At 34.2% G+C, this 27,763-nt stretch overlaps 1 protein-coding gene across 10 annotated transcripts in view; it reads left to right on the top strand.

The window, feature by feature from the left end:
• The first annotated feature begins 229 nt into the window (after nucleotides 1–229).
• LOC112754378 (uncharacterized) overlaps nucleotides 230–27,763 on the top strand; it is a 34,360-nt gene continuing 6,826 nt past the window's right edge. For 2 of the 10 annotated variants that reach the window (XM_025802017.3, XM_072221531.1), the window contains exons 1-10: nucleotides 312–534; nucleotides 11,207–11,246; nucleotides 11,357–11,402; nucleotides 11,503–11,604; nucleotides 15,549–18,551; nucleotides 18,647–18,895; nucleotides 18,979–19,686; nucleotides 24,149–24,961; nucleotides 25,576–26,265; nucleotides 26,796–27,548. In XM_025802017.3, coding sequence (XP_025657802.1) covers nucleotides 15,585–18,551; nucleotides 18,647–18,895; nucleotides 18,979–19,686; nucleotides 24,149–24,961; nucleotides 25,576–26,265; nucleotides 26,796–27,548 — 6,180 coding nt within the window. In that variant the 5' untranslated portion in view covers nucleotides 312–534; nucleotides 11,207–11,246; nucleotides 11,357–11,402; nucleotides 11,503–11,604; nucleotides 15,549–15,584. Of the gene's footprint in view, nucleotides 535–11,206; nucleotides 11,403–11,502; nucleotides 11,605–15,548; nucleotides 18,552–18,646; nucleotides 18,896–18,978; nucleotides 19,687–24,148; nucleotides 24,962–25,575; nucleotides 26,266–26,795; nucleotides 27,549–27,763 lie in introns of all 10 variants that reach the window. The other 8 variants (XM_072221560.1, XM_072221532.1, XM_072221562.1 and 5 more) reach the window with 7 other exon arrangements.

A 27,763-nucleotide genomic window follows, 5' to 3' on the forward strand; every position in this document is an offset into this window, starting at 1 on the left:
GCCGGCCACATAGTTTACTATTTGCTTTTTGACATATGCATGACCAAAATTATAAAAAATGACTTTGATGCGTCAGCGGTCAGCTACAATATTCAAGGAACAGATGCCCCGGGCAAAGTAGTGTTTCCTTGTCAAATATATCAATTATTTTGATACTAAAATTAATTATTAATATAAATATATATTAAAAAAATAAATTATATATATTTACTAACAAAATGTCAAGATTAGAAAACATCAATAATTGAAAAGAAGAAAAATCAAAGACATATTATACATATATACTATCAAATATATACGAACAAAATGTTAAGATTAAAAAATATCGATAATTGAAAAGAAGGAAAATCAAGGACATTTATATACACGACATCTAGCACGCTTCTTTGTATATCCTTCATCTATGTATGAGTTTTTGCAGAACAAGAGTTTCGAATGGAGAAATTCAAGAACATATGAACAGGTCACGCATTTGGACAAAAAAACTGTAAAAGTGCAGTTGGTTGCTCATCATGATATCGTCTAAGGACTAAGGTAAGATCCATTTTTATTGTAGAATTGCAGTTGGTTGCATATTTATGGCATATAAATTTTATGATATTAAAAAAATATAAAAGATTTCATTATTTGTAATTTAAAATTAAATATTTAGGATGGTCTTAATTTTTTAAAATTCTTTAGTCTTGAATGAGCAGCATATATAAACACTTTTGCTTGGGTACCAAGCTTTGTGTTTTCTTCTCTCTTTTATTTCATCTTTTATTTATTTTTTTATTCTGATAAAACAAAATGTTCCTTGTTTCGTTGGTTCAACTAATTAAAATGGTTGAGAATTGAAACAAAAATGTTAAAACTTTGTTTGATTTCAAATTTACATGTCAAATATGGGGTTATATAATATTATTTATATAGAAAATATTAAATAACTTGGACATCATTTCATAATTATAAAAATATTTTAAAATACCTCTTAAAAAATAGGAAATCTTAAAATGGATTTGAAAATATTGAGGTTTATATTTTATTTTTATAATAGACTCAATAATTATATGTATATATTGCATAATTTTTTCCGTCAATGTAAATGTATATGTTTAATATAACTTATTTGAGTCTCAAAACTATGTCTAGGGTTGATACCACTGTTTACTTTGTCGATGGCTCTGGTTTGTCTTGTTTCTCTTGTTCAATTTTCCCTTTTTGTTTCTTTGAAAATTCTCGGACTTGTTTTCAACTTTTCATGTTTTTTGTTCTTTGTGCTTTGGAATTTTGAATTAAAAAGGAGTTTGAGTTATTTTGTTTAATTTTTTAGGTTGTTTGGATATTGATATGTTCTAAGGTTTTTTCATTTTTGGGACATGTTGCGAAGCCTTCATTTCAAATTTGAGTCTCTGGTGGTGTATTATTGAATGGCCTCGGATTCCTAAAGCATTGATTACGCCTTAACCTATTTTCCCTTGCATCAAAACTATTCATTTTTGCTTTACTGGTTTTCGCAGTACGATTTGGATTGGTTTGAGTAAAAAATTTATCTGATTCGAATACTAAGTTACTTGGAATGCAGTTTGGATTGAATTTTCTTTCTTTTTTTTTTTAAAAAATCTAATCCAATTTTAAACAGTTTGAATTGAATTTGATTTACAGTTTTATAAATTAAAAAAAAATAATATATTTAATAAATTTTAATATTAAATTTTAAATAACTAATAATGATATAACAAGTCTTAATAATATATTAAAAAACCGCCAATGAGTTATAGTTCAAATGACATAGTCTCCCCATACTCAATTAAGAAGTTGCGGGTTCGAGTCTCCTATCTTTGGTAAAAAAAAAATAATAATATATTAAAAAACCAACAATAACATAATAATAGAAATAAAATTATAGGTTAGTTAAAATAAATAAATAAATAAATTTTGAATATAAAATATTTATTAAATACTAAAATACACAAATAATACAAAAATGTATAACAAATTAAATATATTATAAATAAAATTGTAAATATAATAATAAAATAATAATATGATATCACATTGTGTGGTTTAAATTGAATTGGATTGAATTTCGCATGGATCGATTTTAAGAAATAGATCCAAAATTTGATCCAATCTATGCGGTTTGTAGAATTCAATCAAATCCAAATTAACGTGGTTTTAATCCGTTTTTAATTTAAATTTAATTAAATGAATAATTTAATTTGAATCAATTTAGATTTAAATATCCCTATTTTACATATAAATTGTAAAAAATAAATGTAACTAATCGTTCTGAAAAATGAAGCAACCTAATCTGATCAACATTTAACTCTTTGAAATTAATTCGGCCTGGGTCAGCTATCCTATGTATGAAAGCAAAAATATAAAACCCAGTATCCGTTGAACAGGACAAAAATAGATACGGTCTCAAATTCATTTATTTATTAATTGTTTTTGCTCAACTAGTAAATTTGTTTATTATTTTTTTGAAGTTGGTAAAAGTTACGGTATTGTTTAGCAGCCGGCCACATAGTTTACTATTTGCTTTTTGACATATGCATGACCAAAATTATAAAAAATGACTTTGATGCGTCAGCTACAATATTCAAGGAAAAGAATACTAGTGTTTCCTTGTCAAATATATCAATTATTTTTATAATTACATTAAAATTAATCATAAAAATTTAAAATTAATTATTAATATAAAATATATATTAAAAAAATAAATTATATATAAATATATAATAATTAATTTTAATATACAAACAATATTTTTACAAATTTATACTAACAAAATGTCAACATTAGAAAACATCAATAATTGAAAAGAAGGAAAATGAAGGACATTTATATACGCGAACATCTAGTAGGCTTCTTTGTATATCCTTCAACTGTTTCACGCAAATAAATAGAGAGTTCGAAAGTAATAATGCATAGCTTTTTAAAGTTTTTTAACAGAAATTTTGTTTAATCCATTTCATCTATGTATGAGTTTTTGGGATTTTGAGCATGGGGAGATTATTCAATACTAACTAAATCATTATCAGTTTTCCCACTTTTGATAAGTACTTTCGATCTTTTTTCTACCCTCTTAATCACTGGTTTCAATATCTCCAGCCTTCTAGGATTTGAACGCAAGGGTATGTCTAGGTAACAGATAGGCAATTTAACTTTATTGGCTTATTGCATCCCAGAATATTACATGCCTTTTCAATATCTTCATCTCTACAATTCATGCCAATAATTGCCAATTCTACAGGATTTTGAGCTGATGTCAATTTAACCTGTTTAAGAAGTTCACCAGTAGCAAAGAAACTATAAATGACTTCACTAAAATTTCTCCCAATGATATATCCCATATCTTTCTAATACATTTGAAATTGAAGTTGTCTTTCTTAATTTCTTCCCATTTCAGCATTCTTCCTACCCATTCCTCATCAGATCTCTCTAAAGAAGCAACAAGAGATTTATCAAACGCAAGATGCACATTGTCTTCCTCAAAGAATAATCTTCTATAAAAATCCCTTACAATTCCATCATCCTTCTTAGCCCTTATTGCATGTCTCATTTACCTTTACTTCCTCCGTGACCTTCTTTTTTTTCATAATGTTCGTGATTGCAAGGAAAAATTTCATACTTCTATCTATTTGCATACTAAATTTTGACCTCGACAATTGTTTCCACTTGTTTCTATCTTGGCAATAGCTTTTAGCGCCCAACTCCTATCTTATTCGTTATGGATCTCTACTTCAATTTTTTTTAATGCCCAAAATTTTCTTATTCCATACCCTCAGTGGTTTCTTCAGACTTTTTAGCTTATCTATGATATTTAGACCCTCAAGTTTTTCCCATTTCTGACCATATTGATAAAGTTTTGTGTGATAGCTAAACATCCAATATTCTAAACGGATTTGGACCCCCCAATGCGCCCCTTCCAAGTAACTAGCAAAGGGCAATGATTAGACAATGCTTTTGACTGACTTTTCTTATTTAGATCATTCCAAGTATCCTACCACTTACCTTCAATGAACACCTACCAATTTTTCTGTAAGATTTCCTCATACCAAGTAAACCTTCTTCTTACTAATTTCATGTCAACCAAGTCCATCAGGTTAACCCATTCTTTAAATTAAAGCTCTGCTACCATTTCTCTCCACATTCCAGATTTGGTTTAAAGTTGCCATTGAAGAGAAAGAAAAGGCCAACCTTTGGTTTAACCTCAGAAAGTTTGCCCAAAAAACTGAATTTTTCGTCCTTATTATATTTATCATACATTACACAAATGACACACTCAAAGTTCATCTCTGTTAACTTATCCATCACTACCAATCATTAAGATCCCTTCACTACCTATCCATGAATCCATTGCGCCATATACACAAAATACCTCCTAAGCAATTCTCTTATTCAACCACCACTCAATTGATATCACTACCAACCCAAAGTCCTATCACTAGTATCCTATCAATCGACTTCTTTATTGTTGCTATCTGACCCACAAATTTTACTTTATTATTTTTGCATAAACTCTTAACCATCTCTACCCTCCCATCCCAAAACTCTTTACATTCCATAAAGCAATTCTCATTTGGAAAAAAGATTTTCACACTTGATCTGAGGACCCTTTGGGATTTAGCAATTGCTTTTGGTCCTCTCCTTATATTGCTCTTCTGATTCCCCTTTTTAAACAGATTCTGTTTTTTCAAAAGGCTTTCTCCTCCCCATCAGCTTCTGTAAGATGTGTTCTTCATCTGTTTCCTCAAATAAGATACCACCTTCCTCACATATCTTCTTCGTCAATATTGCTTCACTCCTTAGACTTAGGTTAGAGTAGGATACCTCCACTTCATGTCTTCATCCCCAATATGAGGGCAAAGTTACCCACATAAACTAATTGCATCAAAATATTACCTATATCACCCAAAATCTATTTCTATGTAAATCGAATTAGGACAATTCGAATTATAATTTTCGGTAGTAATTCGAATTAGGATGATTAGATTTAGTAGGTGATGTTGAGATAGGTATAAATCGAATCAGGCAAATTCGATTTATGCATGCATTAGGTAAATCGAATTAGGTGGAATAGATTTATGCATGGTTGAGATTTTCTCAAGTAAATCGAAGTAGTCTAATTCGATTTACTTTGTTGGAGACTTACATGCATAAATCGAATTAGACTAGGTAGATTTACTAAAGTTTAAATAACATATATAAATGGAAGCTGGCTAATTCGATTTAATAGAGAACAAGTGTGTATAAATAGCTGTGGAATCTGAATTCTCCATCATTTGTCGATTCCAAAGACATTCTTGTGTGCAATTAGAATCTCAAAAATAATTTTAGTTAACAAAAAAAGTTTGTATTATTTTTTGATCCAACTAGTTTGAAGTTTCCAATGATCTATGCACCATAAATCACATGGTTCTTGTTGTATCTACTATTATTTTTATCTTTACATTTTGATATGAATCAACCACCTAATGAATACTTTAAATATTATGTGTCCATACAATATAAGGGATCACTTTATTAATTTATTTATTAAGTCATTGATCATGTCACTATATTTACTTAATATTAGTTTATTAATCTTTTGATAAATATGTTATGGTTGCTCTAGTATCCTTACTGTTAGGGTAGAATTGAATGTAGAAGATAAGGGTAGAAAGAAAGAACAGAGTAACTGAACAGAGGAAGGAATTATCGATGTGATAATTATCCCACTGCCAAAATAACTATTATAGATTTAAATGAAAGAAAAACAAGAATAATTGACTTTCAAGAGGTCAATTCTCTCCTACTAGATTTTCACTCCACTTATTTCCTGCCTACTAGCTTTTCCAGCCTTCCTATTTATAATATCTACTCCTATAACTACTGTCCTAAAGATGTGGAGTTTCAAAATTTAAAATTCAGTTTGCTACTTTTTCTCCTCTCCTTTTATAAGTATACTTAAAAGGAGTTAAATCCCTATTATCTCTCTGGTTTGTTGCAATACCCCCCCCCATGAAGAGCCACCTTGTCCTCAAGGTGGAAAGAGGGAAATGTTGTTTGTAATGTTGCTGCTGACTCCCAAGTGTTCTCGAAATCTGGCAGTTCTTTCCATTTGATAAGGACCTCAAGATCTCCCTGATTGTTGTAGCGGCTGTCAACGGCGTGTTCAGGTTCGACCAGCAATTCCCCTTCTTCCGTGAGTGCTTCGGGTAATGGTTGAGGATGTAAGGAGGGTCCAACACTTTTTTTCAACTGGGAAATATGAAAAACAGGGTGTATTCTTGCGGTGTCAGGCAATTTCAGCCTGTAGGCCACTGCCCCAATCCTTTCTAGCACCTCAAAAGGACCATAAAACCTTGCACCCAACTTCTGATTTGATCTGGTCGCCAAGGACTTCATCCGATATGGTTGAATTTTGAGATACACAAAGTCCCCTACTGCAAAAGACACATCACGTCTTTTCTTATCTGCACTTTGTCTCATTCTGTTCTGAGCCCTATTAAGCTGAAATTGAATTTCATCCAGCATCTGATTTCGTTCCTCCAATAAGACCCTTACTTCCTCCACTGAAGATTCCATCCCTCCTCGTAATAAAGCTGGAAGTTCCCTGCCATATAACGCTTGAAAAGGTGTCATCCGAATAGAGCCATGGTATGAGGTATTATACCAAAACTCTGCCCAAGAAAGCCAAGCTGGCCATTGTTTAGATTTAGCACCAGTTAAGCATCGCAGGTAGGTTTCTAAGCATTTATTCAGCGCCTCAGTTTGGCCGTCAGTCTGTGGGTGATAGGCCGAGGACATCTTTAAAGTAGTACCGGCCTGTTTAAAAACTTCAGTCCAGAAAGCACTCATGAATATTTTGTCTCGATCGGAGACAATTGAAGATGGAAAACCATGGAGGCGTACCACTTCCTTAATGAACAAAACAGCAACATCCTTCGCCGTAAAGGGATGTGAAAGTGGGAAGAAATGAGCATATTTAGTCATGCGATCCACCACCACAAATATCGTATCCATCCCTTTGGCTTTGGGTAATCCTCCTATGAAATCCATTGAGATGTCAGCCCATACATTGGAAGGAATCGGCAGCGGTTGTAGGAGACCAGCATGTTGCAAGGTAGAGTGCTTGTTCTGCTGACAAATTTCACAGCTTTTAATAAAGTTCATCACTGCTGCCTTCATACCTTCCCAGTAAAGGATAGCAGAAATCCTCTTGTAAGTTCTAAAGAAGCCCGAATGGCCACCCAGCTTGGAGCTATGAAATTCCATCAGAATTTTTGGAATCCATTTAGAGGTTTTTGCAAGCACTAGCCTCCCTTTATATTTGAGTTTTCCATTCATTAATGCAAAACCGGGTGTAGTTTCTTCCACCACCAATAACTTCTGCATAATCCCATTTAATTTCTCATCAGCCAATACTTCAGCCTCCATATCATCCCACTCTGCTGCCATGGAAAAAGACAGGGAGGAGAAATGAAATTTCCTAGAAAGGGCATCAGCCACCCTGTTCTCTGTCCCTGCCTTATATGTAATGTCAAAATTGTATCCCAGTAACTTGGATAACCATTTCTGCTGGCCTTCATCTGCAACTCGCTGATCTAATAAAAACTTCAAGGACTGTTGATCAGTAAAAACCGTGAATTGCTGTCCCATGAGGTAGTGTTTCCACTTTTGAACAGCTAGGACAATTGCCATCAACTCTCTTTTGTAGACAGATTTCCACTGGGCTGTTTCCGAGAGTTTTTGGCTCATAAAAGCAATTGGCCGACCCTCCTGCATCAAGACAGCACCCACACCCTTTCCAGAGGCATCGGTTTCCAGCTGGAAGGGTTTAGAAAAGCAAGGAACGGCTAAAACCGGAACTGAGACCATAGCTATTTTGAGCATTTGAAAAGCAGATTCAGCATCCTTACCCCAATTAAAAGAGTCCTTTTTGAGAAGTTGGGTGAGAGGAGCAGCAATAGCACCATACCCTTTACAAAACGCCGATAATATCCGGTTAAGCCCAAGAAACCCCTCAAGCTGCGAATATCCTTTGATGGAGGCCAGTCAAGCATATCTCTGAGTTTCTTAGGATCAGCCGCCACCCCTTCGGCAGAGATAACGTGGCCAAGGTACTCAATACTCGTTGCTTCAAAACAGCACTTCTTTTTATTTACCAATAAACTGTGCTGTCTTAGTACCTCAAAAATATTCTGCAAATGACCTCTGTGGCTAATGAGATCCTTGCTATAAATAAGGATGTCATCGAAGAAAACTAGAGCAAATTTTCTGAGAAACGGACGAAGTACAGTGTTCATGAGAGCTTGAAAAGTGGATGGAGCGTTTGTGAGGCCAAAAGGCATTACAAGGAATTCGTAATGGCCGTCGTGGGTGCGAAAAGCTGTCTTATGAATATCCTCCTCCTTCATTCGAATTTGATGATATCCGGATTTGAGATCCAATTTGGAAAACACTGTTGCACCATCGAGCTCATCCAATAGCTCCTCTATAATAGGAATAGGAAATTTGTCTGGCACCGTGATCTTATTGAGGGCCCTATAGTCGACGCAAAACCGCCACCCACCATCCTTTTTCTTTACCAGAATTACTGGGCTCGAGAAGGGGCTTGTGCTGGGCCGAATAATCCCAATCTGCAGCATTTCATCAATTATTTTTTCCATTTCTGCCTTCTGATAATGTGGATATCTGTAAGGTCTATTGTTTGGAATCTCTGCACTGTCTTTTAATACGATAGCATGGTCGTGAGTTCTTTTTGGAGGAAGACTAGATGGGGACTGAAAGACATCCTCAAATTGCTGCAAAATTGCCAAAGTGGCTGACGAAACAGATAGTTGGACTTCTGTAGAATCGGCAATGAACACAGGGGTTACGAGAAAGCCCTCTTCATTATTTCTCAGGGCATTTAAAGTCACTTTTGCACTAGCTCGACTTCTCCCTAAAGAGGGATCACCTTGCAAGGTCACCTTCTTCCCATTCAACATCCAGCTCAAGGATAAGGCATTATAATCCCCTTCAAATTTGCCCAAACTAGCAATCCACCCTGCACCCAAAACTACTTCAGAACGTCCCAATTCCATCACCAAGAAATCCGCCACAATAGAAAGTCCTTGTACCAATATTTCCACTTTTTCACAGCCCCCTAACCCTTGCTCGATTGCTCCATTTCCAACCTCAATTCAGAAAAGGAGGCAGGGGTACCAATGGCAAACCCAGTATAGAGACGAGAGAAGATGAAATAAAATTCGCCTCAGCCCCTGGGTCAACTAATACGACCACCTCAACACCGTTTATAGTAGCTCGTACCTTCAAAGTTTGGTATGATGTAAGTCCCCAATAACTTAGAGAAGAGAGACGAAGAGAAAGACTGTTAATGGTTACTACAGGTTCCTCCGAGGTCGAATCTTCGCAACAATCCTCGGGTTGTTCCTCCTCCTCCCCCAAGAGAATGAGTTATTGATGTCTGAACTTGCATGCGTGGCCAGGATTCCACTTGTCCCCGCATCGGAAACAGAGACCTTTGCGCTGTCTCTCACTCCATTCCTCATGTGAAATCCATCGTGATGAAGGCTTTGTTATGTTAGTGGTGGAAGGAGCCGAGGAAGTATTGGATTCTGTTTTACTATGTGGGATGGGTGTGGGCTGTTTAGTTACTGAAGGGGATTGTGAAGTGGGCTGAGCCCAATTATTGGACCTGGCCCCGCTCCAGCCCAGACGGTTAGTATTTTCATTTCGTCTTCCTCCTGGGTGCGTTCCTTCTTCACGCCACGCTTCATTCCTCGACTCTAACATCATGGCCCTATCCATCAGCGCCTGGAGGTTTTCAAACTCGGCAACTCGCATCTCCGCTTTGATCGACGGTTTGAGTCCTTCATGGAACATGCACAACAAAGTATCTCCTTCCAAATGTCTATGTGCCCTAGCCGCTATCTCAAAGTCCCTCCGATACTCCATAACCGACCCATGTTGTCTCACTTGCAATAATGGCGCAAGAGGATTCGCATCTGCACCTGGCTCAAATCGTTTGAGCAAATCATGTTTAAAACGAATCCATGAAGGGAAGGTGGATTGAGACTCCCACCATTCAAACCACGTTAGAGCTTCCCCATGAAGTGCAAGCACCGCGTACTCGAGTTTCTCTTCCACCTGAATCCTCGATATGCGAAAATAACGATCCATTCGAACCAACCACCCACTCGCATCCAAGCCATCAAAGGAAGGAATGTCCACTCTGCGATTGAGATCACCCCTGTTTGGAGTTGGATCTCGCTGACGTCCTCCACCCGGATCGTTGATGCGTGAGTTCCCACTGTTCGAATCCAGTTGTGGAATTCGCATCACCAATTCATCCATCCTTTTCGTCATCGTTTTCATTATTCTATTTTGTTCAGATCGAAACTCATTCAACTGTTTCTCCAGACTCTCAACCCGATCCTCCATCGCACCTCCGCTGCGTGTGGAAACCATTCACAGGAAGAAGCCCAGATCGAACTTCTGATACCAATTGTTATGGTTGCTCTAGTATCCTTACTGTTAGGGCAGAATTGAATGTAGAATTTAAGGGTAGAAGGAAAGAACAGAGTAATTGAACAGAGGAAGGAATTATCGATGTGATAATTACCCCACTGACAGAATAACTATTATAGATTTAAATGAAAGAAAAACAAGAATAATTGACTTTCGAGAGGTCAATTCTCTCCTACTAGATTTTCACTCCACTTATTTCCTGCCTACTAGCTTTTCCAGCCTTCCTATTTATAATATCTACTCCTATAACTACTGTCCTAAAGGTATGGAGTTTCAAAATTTAAAATTCAGTTTGCTACTTTTTCTCCTCTTCTTTTATAAGTATACTTAAAAGGAGTTAAATCCCTATTATCTCTCTGGTTTGTTGCAAAATATTAATTTATTTATTCATCAAACATATCTAGTGACGGCATAAAGAGAGCTCTATTTTAGTAAACTCTAGCAGAGTATACTTGACCTAAACTACATAGACAGATTGCCCTTATTCTATATTTTTGTATGATAAAGTTATTAATGAAAGAATTTGAATTTGTTAATATTGTCTAACATTTTAAAATCACCATTTGATAGACTAATAAAATTTTAAAATAAATATTTATTATTTGAGAGCAGAGAGCATAACCAGTACCATTGTTAACTAAAACATATCTTAATATTTGCTTCATGACATATGCCTAAAATATAAAATCTGATTTTGTGTCAGCTACAATATTATTGGAAAAGACAATGCCAACGGGATAGCGGTGTGTTTCGCAGAGTAGCTGCTTCAACATTTTTCACCCTCTTTTGCAATCTCTTGTTTAGGGTACAAACTTCTTTTGCAGCTAAGCTCATTCATATCTTCTCGTGGCAGTTTCTCAATGTAGCTAGGGTCAATCATCCTAATCGAACTTTAGACGGTTTGTTTCTTTGATTTTTACCCTTGTCAAGACGTTTGGCCATTGTTACTTTAACAAAAATATTGTTTAACCCATTTCATATATGAATGCGTTTTTGCAGTGCAGAAAAATTCAAGAACATATGAACAGGTGACGCATCTGGAGAAGAAAAATGTAGAACTACAGTTAGTTGTCGATGATTTTACCTGACTTAAGGACTAAGGTAAGGTCCATTGCATATTTATATCACATCTATATATAGTTTTGTTGTTTCTAGCGGACTTCATTTTCTTTTAATTTTAGATTATCGGTTACGGAAATTGAACCCATCAACATAATTTATACGGTTTTAAAAATTTTTTAGTGAGCAGTATAAAACACCTTTGTTACCTTTATATTATTTTATTCTTTGTTTCATCTTTTATTTTCTGAAAAAAGAAATGTTGAGAACTTCAACTAACATCGTTGAAAATAAATTAAAACAAAAAGATTAAAAACTTGTTTAATATTAAATTTGAAATTATTTTAAAATTTATAAAATTATTTAAAAGTTGTTGTACTTATTTTAGATATATTCCTACAAGAAAAATATTGAATACCGTCAGATTTACTAGTATAATAAGAAAATATTGAATACCGTCAGATTTACTAGTACTACAAGAAAAATAATTAATGACCACGGTAGTTACCAGTGGATTCTTTGATAAAAAAAATATTTGGCTTTCCGCCGGTGATTTTGACACTACATTATATTGTTTTCGCTAACTTATCGTCGAATTTTTCTCCCGGTAAATTTGATGGTAAATTTTATTTTTTTATTTTTTGAATTTTTTTTAACACAATTAGTAGACAAATTTTAAATAATGAAAATTGAATAAGGATTTTAGTAAATATTAAGTGTACGTACAAAATAAAAAGTCAAATAAATAAGATAAAATTAAATAGAGCAGAACAAGACCCTAATCACTTTGGGTCCTGATAGTTGTCATCACTGTCATTCCGCTGGTCCTGCTGAGGCGATGGTCTAGGCAGTGATGTCGGTGTCCTTCCAGCAGTGCCGCTGCCACCAGCGCGCATCTGCTCGTGGTACACTGCTATCTGTTGCTGCATCCGCTGAATCTGCTCCAACTCCTGCCTAAGATTCAGCTTGAGAAAATCTGTGTCTGACACGCATATGAGGATCTCGTTATACTTCTCCTCAAACTGCTGCAGCTATTGAGCTTGTTAGTGAAGGCTATGGGTGAGATTCTGCACCTACTCCTTCAAATCGACGTTTTTCTCGAGATCGACAAGGCTGGTGGCAGAAGCAGATGAAGCCCTCAATATGGAGTTGCGAAAATTGTTAACGAAGAACGATCCCAGCCTGCAAATGCAATTTTTGTACGGTTCAGAGGCGGTCTCACGCTAAACTATATCAGGATTGACGACTGAATTAGCAGAGTTTTTATCGTCCTCTCCAGTATGCTGAAATTGATGGGTTGCAACTTTCAATTTCTCTGTGTAGAACTTTTGTGTAACACGTGTTATGACTAAGACGACAATTAATTGAAAACAAATACATGTTAAACTTTAAATCACATTTCACATAGGAATTCGTAGACCACTAATCAGCAAATCTCTCCTTATACTCCTTCAAGGTGTAAGTATACTTGAAAATTTCTGCCATTGTCGCATCACGATCCAACGACTTACATTACACATATTGAAACAACATGTTAAATCAAGTAATAATGACATTATATGTCAAAGACAAAACAACTTAATAACAAAATAAAATAAGTTACATACCAGCTTGACCTTTGTCTCCATGAAAGTTGCTAACCCGCCGGTATACTTTGATAATCTGGTCGATGCCCTGTTAGCTCTATTTGTGGCTCGGCAATGCCTGAACCCCTTATCAGTCTCCCGATAGATGTAGAGTGTCTTCTTAATGTCCGAGCAGAGCCACTAAGTGAGGTGGTCACACTTCTCACGTACGATCTAAGCATCTGCTGAAGCTGCCTAGCCATCCGATGGTCAAAGATCTTCCTGATCATAGCATCATGAGTCTTCTCCCATATAAATTTTTCCTGCACAAAAAAAAATATTTAGCACTAGTTAATCATAAATACATAATTAAAAAAAATAAAGGATATAAATTAGCTAAAATTTAAATACGTTGAGTTTTTACCGTTCACTTCTTAACTATTACTCTCTGGTTTTTAGCAAGAATCTTCTTATAGTTCGATCATGAGTTGTACATAAACTTAATGACATTGGTACACTTCTGTGTATGTTAGCAAACACATATGTTGAATAAAAATATCAAAATAAATTGGCATTTAAAAGAAATTAAAATAGTATTCACGCCGTCAAACCATCATATCAAATCGTTATCCAATAATATTCAGTATTTTTAATATATATATATATATATATATATATATATATATATATATATATATATATATATATATATGATGATTATAAAATTAATTCATAATAAATTATATTTTTTGATAATTTCATTCAAATTTATTCTTTTACTTCTTTTTTAATTATTTGTAAACAACGAAAACAACTAATAAAAATATAAATTCGTACAACTTTCATATAAAATATTTATATTTATTTTGAAAATAAATGAATTCAAATTCTTGAAACAATCAACTATAATTCAATTTGTGTTACATTTTTGTTGAATAATTATATAAAATTATATAAAAATTATTAAATAAATATTTTAAAAAATATTTTTAATATAAATTATTTTAGATTTATTAGTTTACATATTATTCAATCTATCTCTAAATAATATTAAAATACACTTTATAATATAATTGATTTATTTTTTTCACACATGGCGCAAAACTCACTCTAGTAGTTCATAAAAAGTTGTGCACGCAATGTGTCCAAATATGTTTTTGACTCATTTTAAATTTTTAATACTGTCCAGAGAGATAATACCTTATTTTATCAAAAAAAAGAAACACAAATAATTTTTTTAAAGATTTTAAAATATGATAAAAATTAATTATATATTAGATATATAATTAAAAAGTATTTTAGAAATAAGATTTTAACGTGGTTCTAAATTTAAATTAGTGGCATGTAATATTTAATTTTGATAGAGCAATAATACTACATGATCAGTAAATATTATTATTTTTAACCAATAATAATTTACATTTATATTTACAGATGTTTACACATAAAAAGTATATAATTTGCACTTATATTTACTAGAATTTTATATATATAAATTAATAAAATTTATTTGTTAAAAATAATTTAATATTTGTTGTGATCAAATGTTAGCCAAAAATATTAAAATGAGAAAAAATCCTAAACGGCCATTGCAAATGACTTCAAAAGACAACGTGATCTTCAACAATTTTTTTTTCGGTCACTGATCTTTATTTTTATGGGACTGATTAGTCTATCTGTCAATTTTTTCTCTATATATTAATGGAATAAGTATGTTAAATTGTTGATCCATCTATTAAGAACTAACTAGAAGTAATATATTCTTTTTTGTTAAAATATTAGTAAATTTTAAATTATTTTTATTTAAAAATTTAAATGAAGAATATATTAATAAAATATGTCACATAAGTATATTTTAAAAAAAATCATTGACAAAAGAGTAAAATAGTCTCATAAAATTAAATATCAAAGACTAAAAATATTTTCTTTTCATTTAAAATCTTGTAATTTTTTTAAAAAAATTATCAGTATCGAGTCGGGTATTCACCCGTTAAAAATGGTTGTCCCAAGAGTTTCTCTTTTTGATAATATTTGCACGATTCTTTTATATGCATCGATCTTTTGTGCTTTTCTCTTTAAAAACAAAATATAAATTTGTGTGTAATAGTTTGTCTTTTTTTCAAAAAGGAAAAGGGGAAAGCCCAGAGTAAATATATACTTGTGCAAATATTATTTTCTGTATTTTTCAATTTGGAAAAGTCTAGGAGCCAGTAATTTTTGTGTTTTGTGGCCAGCACTTAACCATCAAAAGAAAAGTGAGTGATCTATCACCATTGGATATAATCTTACACCATTAAAAATACTATTAATGGCCAATTGAGGGTTACAAAACACAAAAATTGCTGGTCCCTTAGCACTCCTCTTTTAACTTTTGTGATTCGTTCTTCATATTGGTTTGTTTCCATATATATTGTTTTCCAGGATGCATACATATTCTTGATATAATAGGTCTCGAAGATGGAGAGCCTTCCGTTTAAACCGTTAGATAAAGTTATTGACTTGGCACTGGAAGCGAGCATTCGACAACTTGATTATATAATCAATTACAAAGATCATGAACAAGAGTTAAAAGAACTCATTACGACTCTTAAAAGTAATAAGAAAACGGTAGATGAGAAAGTTAAAGCTGCTAAAGACAATGTAAACCAAATGACACCTACTGCTCGAGATTGGCTCGACAAGGTGGCAACAAAGCTGGAAGAAAGTAAGGAGTTTCACGATGACAAAATGCTTGAATCCAAGACAAGTTGCTTTAGCGGGGGGTGCTCTAGCGGGGCTCTGCCTTTCTTGTGGCACAGGCGTCAACTTGGCAGGAAAGCAAAGAAGATATTGGCACCGGCAATCAAAGAGCTAAATCAGGAAGCACCCAACATTCTTGCAAATATTTCACTTCCACCAGCTGTAACGTTTGCGGATATCAATCCACTTGATGGTGACTATCTTGAATTCGAATCAAGGAAGGGTATAATTGAGAAAATCCTGGAGCAACTAAAAGATTCCACGGTGAGAATGGTTGGACTGCATGGGCCTAGTGGTGTGGGCAAGACCTCTCTCGTCAAACGAATTGCAAAGCAGGCTGGCGACAGCAAATTGTTTGATACGGTGGTCATGGCAATCGTGAAGAAAGATCCAGACCTTCTAAAGGTTCAGCAAGATATCGCTGACGGTTTAAGATTAACCTTTGGAAATATAGGTGAGAATGGGAGAGCAACACTTCTGAGGAAGAGGCTGAAACAGGAGAATACCTTTGTGATCTTAGATGACCTTTGGGATGAACTGGACTTGAATAAGATTGGGATTCCATTTGATGATGACGATGTCGTTTCAAGCCACGTGACTAGCAGCAAAAAGGAAGAGGAAGAGCAAACGGCAAGTGAAAATTCTCCTGGCAGTTCTGGCACCAGCAAGCGGGGATGCAAAATTTTGGTCACCTCAAGATATAAAGAACTGTTGCTCGGTAAGATGAATGTTAAAGAAAAATTAATTTCCTCTGTCCCCAAGTTAGATGAAAAGGATACTTTGACATTGTTCAAGAAGGTGGTTGAAATGTCAAATGAAATTCCCAAGTTCAACCCAGAAACCCTTCATGATTATTGTGCTGGGTTACCAATGGCAGTTATTATAGTCGGAAGGTGGTTAATGAAGAAGAACAAGCTAGAGTGGGAAGGCGAACTAGAAAGACTAAAAAACCAACAAGGATCAAATGAGGTGCACAGGTACATGGAGAATTCTGTGAAGATGGGTTATGATCATCTAGAAAGCGAGGAGCTCAAGTCCATTTTCCTAGTGTGTGCTCAAATGTATCATCAGTCATTAATTGTTGACTTGGTGAAGTACTGTTATGGTTTGGGCATACTTAATGATGTCCATACACTGAGGGGCGCCCGTCAGAGCATATCCCAGTCAATCCAGATGCTAAAAAATTCAGGCTTGTTGGATAGTAGTACTTCCAACGATAATTTCAATATGCACGATATAGTTCGAGATGCTGCTCTATCTATAGCGTGCAAGAATCAAAATGTATTTACCCTGAGAAACAAAACACTGGATGTCTGGCCTCACAAGGAACAACTTGAGAGGTACTCTGCAATTTATCTACACAAGTGCCATATTGTGGATGGGCTCCCAGAACGTGTTAACTGTCCTCGGCTTACATTCTTTTATATTGACTGTGATGATTCAACTTTGAAAATACCTGATACATTTTTTGAAGAAATGGAAGAACTCAGAGTTTTAGTATTATCCGGAATAGATTTGCAGAGTCTGCCGTCTTCAATCAAATGCTTACCAAACCTCAGAATGCTTTGCTTGGAGAAATGCACTCTTCGTGACTTGTCCGTTTTAAATCATTTGAGAAAGTTGAGGATTCTTAGCCTTTCAGGATCTAGAATTAAAGACTGGCCAACAGTGTTGGAGGGCCTAAGAAAGTTACAGTTGCTAGACATTAGCGATTGTTTTATAAGCAGCTCCACTAAGTCTTTATCTTTATCAAGCTTCCCTAATTTGGAAGAATTGTATATAGAAAATAGCTTGACTAAAATGGAGGTGAAAGGACAGATAAATCACAGTCAAATTTCAGCTCTTTCTGAGTTGAAACATCTGCATCAGTTGAATACTTTAGATGTCTACATTCCTAGTGCTGAACTTTTGCCAGCAGACTTGTTCTTTCACGAGTTGAATGATTACAAGATTGTGATCGGAGACTTTGAGACAATTTCGATCGCAGATTTCAAGATGCCCAAAAAGTATGAAGCTTCAAGATCTTTGGCACTGCAGCTAGAACCTGGCATGGATATTCACTCCCTGAAAGGAGTCAAATTGCTACTCAAAGGAGTGGTGAATTTCCTATTGGGAGAGCTACACGGGGTTCAAAATGTATTTTATGAGCTGAATCTGGATGGATTTCCAGATCTGAAACACTTTTCCATCGTAAATAACAATGACATTGAATACATTGTGAATTCAATGGAGTTGTCACAACCTCATGATGCTTTTCCCAGTTTAGAGTTCCTCAGCCTGTTCAACCTAAAGAACATAAAGAAGATATGTTGCAGTCCTATTACAAGTTCCTCATTCTCTAGACTAAAGATAATCAAAGTGAAGATGTGCCCCCAATTGAAGAGCATATTCTTCTTTTACATTGTTGAATTTCTTACTAGTCTAGAAACAATTGATGTCTCTGAATGTGATTCTCTACAAGCAGTTATTAGTAAAGAAGAAGGATCCAAGAAGGTTGTGCTTCATAAGTTATGCTCTTTGACGTTACAGAAGTTACCATCATTTGTCAGTTTTTACAACAATGCAGACATGCCTTTGGAACCGGAATCTATGGAAAAGCAAGCAAGAATCACTGACGACATAGGAATTGTCCCAGCAGAGGATGAGCAGAGTTCCACAACTTCCTTTTCTCTTTTTGATGAAAATGTATGCTCCTCAAGTTTAAAATAACCTGTATTTAACATTTTTATATTAGTGCTTCCAAAGTGAATAACATGATTTTTGTGTATGTTTTCTTGCAGGTAGAAATTCCAAACTTAGAGAGCTTGAAGTTGTTCTCAATCAAGATCCACAGCATATGGAGCGATCGAATTTCAAATGATTGGTTTCAGAACTTGATAAAATTAACGTTGATAGACTGTAACTTGACATATTTATGCTCATTGTCTATGGCTCGCAGTCTCAATAAGCTAAAAAGCATCTCCATAAGTGAGTGTTCACTAATGGAGAAGTTATTCATCAGCGAAGAAAATAACAATGAGTATTCGAAGGTGCGTAGAATTATAAAATTTGTAATAGATTTTTTTTATGTTTTATGTATATTATATAATTGTCTTATTCTGCATCAAAACAGGATTGTATCTTTCCTAAATTGGAGGAAATCCAATTGAGTCGAATGGAGATGTTAAAAGAAATATGGCCACGTGAAGATGAAGTAAGGGCAGATTCATTTTCTAGTATCATTTCTGTTGATATTAGCCAATGCAATAAGATTGACAAGATTTTTCCTAGTCACATGAAATGTTTGAGTTTGAAAAGCTTGAAGGTTTATTTGTGTGAGTGGGTGGAATTCATTTTCAAAAGTAGACTTCCTTCGCAACAAAGTGACACAAATAAATCTGCATTATTGGAGGTTATTGATTTGGGTTCTCTCCCTTATCTAAAGCAAGTATGGAGTGAAGATCCAAAAGGAGTGGTTAACTTCACAAATGTGCGGAGTATAGAGATTTCTTCATGTAACACTTTGAGCAATGTGTTGCCAGCTTCTATTGCCAAGGATCTTGGAAAACTAGAAAGCTTTTGGATATACTCATGTCGTAATTTGGAGGAAATCATTGCGTACGATGGAGGATCAGAAACAAGCAGTGAAGCATTGGAGTTCCCTGAAGTAGTCTCCATGTCATTTAGTAACTTACCAAGCATCCGATGTTTGTACAAAGGGAGACATATTGTAGAGTGTCCAAAGTTGAAGCAACTGAGAATGACTGGGTGTCCAAATCTGGAAATATTCAAAACAGAAAGTGCCAATGAACAAGAAACAGCATTCTTATCGCCTGAAAAGGTAAAAGTGCTTACCAGCAAAACCTATAACATTATTGTATTCTATAGTCTATATCTACCACATCATGGTCATGACCTCATAGGCATCAAGCATAAATTGAAGGAGAAATTATTACTATAAGTACATTGCCTAATAAGAATTAATATTCCTGTAAAAAAAAAAAACAAGAATTAATATTGATAAATATAAAAAGATATTTGCTAATGACACTTGTTTTCAATATAAAACTCAAATAATTTTATGAAATAGTAAATTTATATATGCATTTATATTATTAAAAATTTCTAACAATATAATTTTTCAATGGTCCTGGTGCTCTAATAATTTCTTTAGTTCCGTTATTTTATTAACTACATCCATGCTATACTCCTTACTTTTACCTTTTTTTTAATGTAAAATTGTAAATGAATAAATAAAAGAATCACACTATTGAATAAAATTTTAAGGGGACAAAAGTCTAATTTTATAAAATTTAAATTCATATGTGTATTCAAACACACAAAGATTATGTATCCATCAAAATCAATTATCACTTATATTCTAATTTATTTCTAACAGAAATATATCCATCATTTCAAAATAAAATCATACTTATTTTTCTTATGCATAGAAATAATTTTTTTCTTACCAAATTAGAATATAAATATTTATATGCTTTTAGAAAAAATCAGCTTTTTAGATCTCAATAGCCTCAATTATGCAATCGATCTAAACTTTTTTTTTTTGGATGGAATAGGAGTCGAAAGGCCAAAAATAAGAACAAGAAAACTAACTAAAGCCTCTCAAAATCAGAGAGCCAGAACAATCAAAAACTAACAAATGACTTATATCCGATGAGGTAGCAGCAAAAGTATGTAAGCCAAGGGAAAGATTTTGTCCCTTTTTAACAAGATGATCAATAACAATATTTTCTTCTCGAGGAGCGTGGCTCTAGGCAATGGTGGGAATGTGACGGAAAAAAAATTCTAATATCTTCTATTAAAGGTGCACACGGATGACTATCAAGACACCCATTTTTGATGAGCTTTAGAGTTGCCAAGGAATCAAATTCTACGATGATATTCACGTACTTCTTTGCAACTGCTAATTGAAGGCCATAGCTAATGTCCCAAAGCTTAGCATGCATAATAGTACAACTACCAAGGTGGCATGAAAAAGCCTTAAAGAAGCCTCCCAAATGATTTTCAAAAATACCTCCGCAGGCAGTATTATTAGAGTAGCTCAAAAAGAAGCCGTCAACATTAATTTTAATGGTATTCTCTTGTGGGGCTTCCAACAGATATACCGAATAGGAGGAGTGCTCAGAGTATACTGATGGGGATCAAAATTAGTGAAGCGGTTCAACTCCTCAACTCTTGCTTTGATTTGATCTACCATAGCGCTCGACGGAGTTCGAACACCCTCAAAGACCACCTTATTTCGGTAAAACCAAAGAGATGAAATGGCTATACCAAAAAAGGTCCACCAATTGCTATTCTAGGAAAGATTAAACATCATTCACTTTTGTGCATTCAGATTAAAGAAGTTGTTACGCCAGTTAGGGCTGGCAATTCATACTCTACCCGCAGGTACCCAACTCGGTCCAACTCGTTCGGGTAGGGTAGGCTACCCGACCCGCTGCGGGTAGGGTCGGGTACGGTTCGGGTATGCCTGCGGGTAGGGTAGGGTACGGGTTTAGGGTGTACCCTACCCTACCCTACCTGCACCTCATATATAACAAATATTTTATAAAAATTAGGTATATAGTGAAGGAAGTGAGAGTTGAACCCACAACCTCTTTTATGTAATAACTTACAATAAGTGAACAACCACTAAAATTAGTTAGTTAATTTAGTAATTTAGAGCATTAGTTTTTTATTTTTTTATGTTATTAATATGTATAAAATTCGAAATGATTGAATTTTATATTTACTTTGAAAAAATTTGATATTTCTGCGGATAGGGTAGGGTTTAGAATTTTAGAGTGCGGGTAGGGTTAGGGTTGAGAGATTCTCAACCCGCGGATAGGGTAGGGTAGAGTTTTAATAAAATTTTTAACCCGCGGGTAGGGTCCAAACCCTACCCTACCCTACCTATTGCCAGCCCTAACGCCAGTCCATAGGGAGAAAGGAGAACCAAACACTTTTTAACATAGGCACAATCTCTAAGGACATGGGTGATAGTCTTATCCTCAATCACACATCTCCGGCAACAGGCACAGTTAGTGAGGTGACGCTGCTTTCTCTCAGTGCTAGTAAGAATGAAATTATGAGCACACAACCATAAGAAGTACCGAATACGCTCTGAGCCACGCCAATGCCAAATGTAACTGAAGATTCTATCCGGTTGGGTTGTGCTATCTATAAGAGCTTGGTACACTTGCTTTAGTTGAAAGGTTCCATCCATGGAGAGATTCCAGGTTACATGGTTTGTCTGTTTCCATGGTAAAGGAGGGGACATGGCAACAATTCATTGCACTACTTCATCAGGTAGACACTCCCTGAGCTTATTAACATCCCAAAATCCTGAAACAGTTAAAAAGTCCATCAAAGTGCTGTCACAGTTAATAGTTGCATTTACCTGCAGAGCCTGAGGCTCGAGAGCTCCCAAATTGGGGATCCAATGATGATTCCAAAACTGAATCTTGGATCCATCTCCAATCCTCCAAATATGGTGCTTCTGAATTTCTGACCATGAGTTGTAGATTCCTTTCCAGAGGTTTGAGCTATTTCTTCTGCGTTCGACAGTAGGAATAACATTGTTGTCCACCTTATACTTAGCCATAAGCACTTTAGTCCATAATGTATCCTTTTTTCCTATGAGTCTCCACCCATTTTTCATCATGAGAGCCTGATTCATCTTACTAGCATGACGAATTCTAAAGCCTCCTGACTTCTTCGAGCTCCCCACTTTATCCCAACTCAATAAGTGGGTTTTTCTAGTTTGTTTGGTGTCTCTCCAAAAAAAATTCTTGCATTTACGATCAATAGCATTACAAGTAGCAGAAGGAAGTAAGGCAGTTTGCATCGTATATAAAGGAATAGAAGAAAGAACAGATTTCACCAAAGTAGATCTTCTTGCCAAAGAGAGAGAAGAAGCTTTCCACGAGTTGAGTTTCAAATTTAGCTTATTGATAATGTCGTCGAAAGTGTGTTTGGACACTTTGGAGTAAAGCAAAGGAACTCCTAAGTATTTACCGAGATTGTCCATTCTAGTAAACTGGAGGGTTTCACTGAGCTCAGTTCTCATATTATTTGCTACATTCTTTGAGAAAAAAATTCGTGTCTTATCAAGGCTGACTTTCTGTCCGGAGCTAATACAAAAGGCTTCAAGACTTTTATTGATGATAGTCACTTGATCTATGTTTGCCTCCGCAAAGAGAATCAAGTCATCAGCAAAGCATAGATGAGAGATAGGAGGTCCATCCTTATTTAGCCGGATAGGCTTCCAATAGCCGTGATCTATTGCAACATTGATGATAAGTTGAGGGAGTCTTTCAATGCATAGAACAAAAATATATGATGAAATCAGGTCCCCTTGCCTGATTCTCCGAGACTGTGTGAACTCCTGCAGCTCTTCACCATTCAGAGCACTCTCATCTTAGTCGTAGAGATACAAGACATAATGAGATTAATAATATGAGGAGGCAGCCCCACATCAACTAAGATATCATTTACAATCCACTTGTTGTGTTGAGCTTTCTTTCTTTAACATATATATATATATATATATATATATATATATATATATATATATATATATATATATATATATATAAAGCTGTTCGTAAGGGCCAACTTGATCTTCTTTCCTAGGATCCCAGATGAGGAAACCCTAGGAGAGCAACCAATACAAAAAATGGATGAAATAAAGAATAAATTGGAGCTACTATGTACATTAGATATAATGATGTAATAGAATTGAAATTCGATATATATAAGTCTATATATAAGAAGGTCAATCTGAATATTTAGATACATATATAAATATATATAATATAATGAATGTTATATTCAAAAATCTTATATTCAAATTGAAAAATTGAATATTGTATTAATTGATAAAATTGAATAAAATAACTAAAAACAAAATACAAAAATGATAAAAAAATTTACTAAAAAAATTTATTTATTTTATTCCACATTTTATTCTAATCTTTTGAATTTTCTATGTTTGATTTTGATAGTTACCAGTTAAAGATATAAAATAGATAAAATCCTAAATTTTTTTCAAAATCTAACACAAACAAAGAAAACATAAAAAACTCAAAATATTTTTTTTATTCTTCACGTCCTGGATTATATATATATATATAAGAAGTTCCAAAGCAGCATTATAGGTGGCAGCACTCTTGATTGCAATCGATCTAAACAAGCCACTTGCAATATGTGTATTAATCGATCTAAACAATCGATATAGTTTTTCTTCTATAGGTGTAATTGGAGTTTATTTGATAACGAGTTTTATAAATTGATGTATATAGGTAATGTCCAACTTGGAGCATCTGACTATTGACTCTAAAGGATTAGAGTGGTTAATGAGCAACACACGCAAGTACCGCTTTACCTCTTTGAAACAACTTTACTTGCACACATGGCAGAGCCATCATGACCAAACTCTATACTGTTTCCTCCACACCATTCCTAATCTACAAATCTTTGAATTGATTTTTAATTCTAACATTAGAGAGTTCGTGCCAAGTGGAAACACCGCACCGAAGCAAAGATTGGGAACCGTATTACTTCTTAAGGAATTAACTTTGTGGGCACGAGAGATGGAGGATATTGGATTTGAAAGAGATCCTGCTCTTCAGAGATCACTGCACCGCCTGAAATTGCAATTCTGCCACAGATTGAGGAGATTGGCACATTCCTCGGTGTCCTTCACTCACTTGACATACTTGCAAGTATATCATTGTGGTGAATTGAAAACTCTAATGACATGCTCAACAGCAAAGAGCTTGGTTCAACTGACCACCTTGAAGGTAGAGTATTGTGATCAATTAAATGAAATAGTTACCAAGGATGAGCAGGAAAATGACGAGGGGATTAAAATTGTCTTTGCCAACTTGATTACTATACAACTTGAACGACTAAGCAACCTCACAAGTTTCTGTAGCAACTGGAATTGTGAGTTTTCGGTGCCATTGTTGGAAAAATTAATTCTGAGAGAATGTCCCAAGATGAAAACGTTTACCACAAAGCACATAACAGCGCCCAAGCTACAAAGCGTACTTGGTGAGGAAGAGAAAGGGTATTGGAAAAGAGACCTGAATGCCACCATTCAAATGTATAAGGTACTCGGTGCTCCCTCATTTATACAATTAAATGCTCATTTTCGTTTTTAATCCCCTTCTACTTGGATTTGGTACGTTCCTAAATATTGAACTAAATTACAAGTTTGTATTGTTTTTTATACTAATCATATTTCGACATGCACTCTATGAAATTGAAAATTTTTATTCATATTCTCAATGTTTTTAATTTTATTTATTGAATTGTATAATTTTTTATTTATATACATATTGTAATTTATATTAACACGTCTATCTTTTTTTAATTTTGATTTTAGTTAAGTTATTTTAAATTTTCTGTCGAAGAATTTCATATATTCTGATTCTTTGCTAAAAATATTGGATTCTTATGTCCAAGTTTTTATGAGCAAAAGCATTTTTTCTTATTTTCAGAATAAATAACTTAACAAAAACTTGAATATATATATATATATATATATATTAAATATATACTTATCTTTTATAACTAAACCTTTGTAACTATTTTAAGAAAAAAATAATTCAATGACTGAAATTTTTTGCAGTTAAACAACTTATTTCTGTAAAAAAATAATTCAATGACAGTAATTTTAAAAGTAAAGAAATTATCCTTTTTTCTTCTCGCAATCATTTTATAGGTTCATTTGGAGCTTTCACACCATCCAGACTTAAAACAAGTATGGTGTGACAAAACTTGGGTGCAAGTAAACAGGTTTCAGAATGTAAAATCTTTGATTGTGAAGAAATGTGGTTATCTTGTGCATGTAATTCCATCTCATTTGCTTCATTGCTTTAAGAATTTGGAAGATCTGCATGTATCCGATTGCCATGGAGTGCAAGTCATCTTTAATATGGATGAGAGTAACAATAAGCAGGTGACAAAAGCAACGGGGTTGCCTCGTTTGAAAAAATTATCTTTAAAGAATCTACCAAATTTGGAACACGTATGGGACAAAGATTCAAGAGAAATTATTCATTTTTCTGCTCTACAAGATTTGAGCATTGACAAATGTGATAGTTTGAAATATGTGTTTCCAACATCCATTGCTAAAGACCTTGCCATGCTGAATAATCTTTCAATAAAAGACTGTGAGCAAATGGTAAAAATCTTTGTAGAATTAGGAGACACCAAAACATTTGAGCTTCCTTCTTTGGCTTCACTGGTGCTTAGAGAGCTGCCAATGCTCAAACACTTTTATCCGGGACTGCACAAGCTTCAATTTCCGAAGCTAAAAGAACTATATATACAAGTCTGTAAATGGATGATACTCAATTGTCAAGAGGCAGAGATTTTTGTAGATCAACAAGTTCTACTTCCAATCGAGAAGGTACTTCTTATGAGGATTCTATAGTTTTATTGAAATCAGTTTACATTAACCAAACAATTATAAAAATTTATATAACTTAAGAAAAAAAAAATTGATAAGGAATAAGTAAATTAAATAACACCGTAATTAAGAAAAAAATTTGTCCAATATCATAGATATAACAGAAACTTCAATGTAAATATTGATGAATAATACAATTTTCCATTGCTAGTTGCCTACAATTTTCTTTATATAATTTTTTATTGCAATTAATAGAATAGAAAAAATAAGTTGCAGAAAATTTTTTCTATCCCAAAAAATTTTCAAAAAAAGTATTTGTGTGAAAAGATGTTGGCATATATTCTTCTTTGGATCTAATCAATGTTACCTAAGTTTATTAGAATTGTTTAGTGAGTGATGAAGAATTAGAGAATCAACAAATAAATCCAGCCATAGTTGTATATGAATTACATTATTTATTCAGTATTAGATCTCCAAACTAATATATTTTGTTCTTAAAACGAGTCCATTTTGATTGTGTTGCTGGTTAGGTTAATCTCCTATTTCAGAGTTTGGAGAAATTATCATTTGATATGAGAGGCGCCAAGTTGACTTGGGAAGTAAAGTCTCGAAAACTTGAATTTGAAGAGTCAGAGGAAAGGGTTGAAGAGGTGCTATTTGAGAAAAAACCTAAGGCTGATTATGTTCAACTCCTATTGCATCTCGCTCTCAAAGGGTTAAGCATATCTTCTCTTTATAAACTCAAATCCATTGGTTTGGATCACTCTTGGATACATCCCATCCTTGATAATATCCAAACATTGGAAGTGAAGTATTGCTATGATATAAAGAACTTAGTAGCAAGCAAGGTGTCTTTCTCTAGTCTGACAAAATTGGATATATATCGTTGCGATGATTTGTTGTATTTGTTCACATCTTCAGCAGCAGAAAGTTTGAGTCAACTCAAGCATATGCAGATAAGCGATTGTAAATCAATGCGAGAGATAGTATCCAATGACGAGAGCAGTGGGAACATAATATTTGAACGGCTCCAGATTCTGCATCTTGAAGAGTTGCCAATGCTGAGATGGTTATACTCAGGCAAACGTACTTTGTGTTTTCCATCATTGCAACACTTATCCATCTTTGGCCGCATACTCTGGAGGATGACAACATTCTGTCCCCACATCCACATAAATCCAGATTCAGTCAAGTTGCACTCAGGACGAAGCAAATATGAATCATATGGAGTCCAATGGGAAGATGATGTTGATACCACCATTCGCAAAATGAATAACAAAAAAGTACGTCTTTTATTCTTTCAAAGTAAAAATGTCCCTTATATTATAAACTAAGAATTTGGATCCTCTAAATTTTGAATTTTCACTTTAAAAGGTAAAGTGTGATCTCTCATCTTTAAATGACTTTTCTCTCATATTTTTTTTGTCGCACTTATGGAATAAATAGTAAAAGATTACATTTTACACTCTAAAATGAATTTCAAAATTTAGAGAATCTA

The sequence above is a fragment of the Arachis hypogaea genome, chromosome 2 (genome assembly GCF_003086295.3).
Source record: "Arachis hypogaea cultivar Tifrunner chromosome 2, arahy.Tifrunner.gnm2.J5K5, whole genome shotgun sequence".
Taxonomy (NCBI): Eukaryota; Viridiplantae; Streptophyta; class Magnoliopsida; order Fabales; family Fabaceae; genus Arachis; species Arachis hypogaea.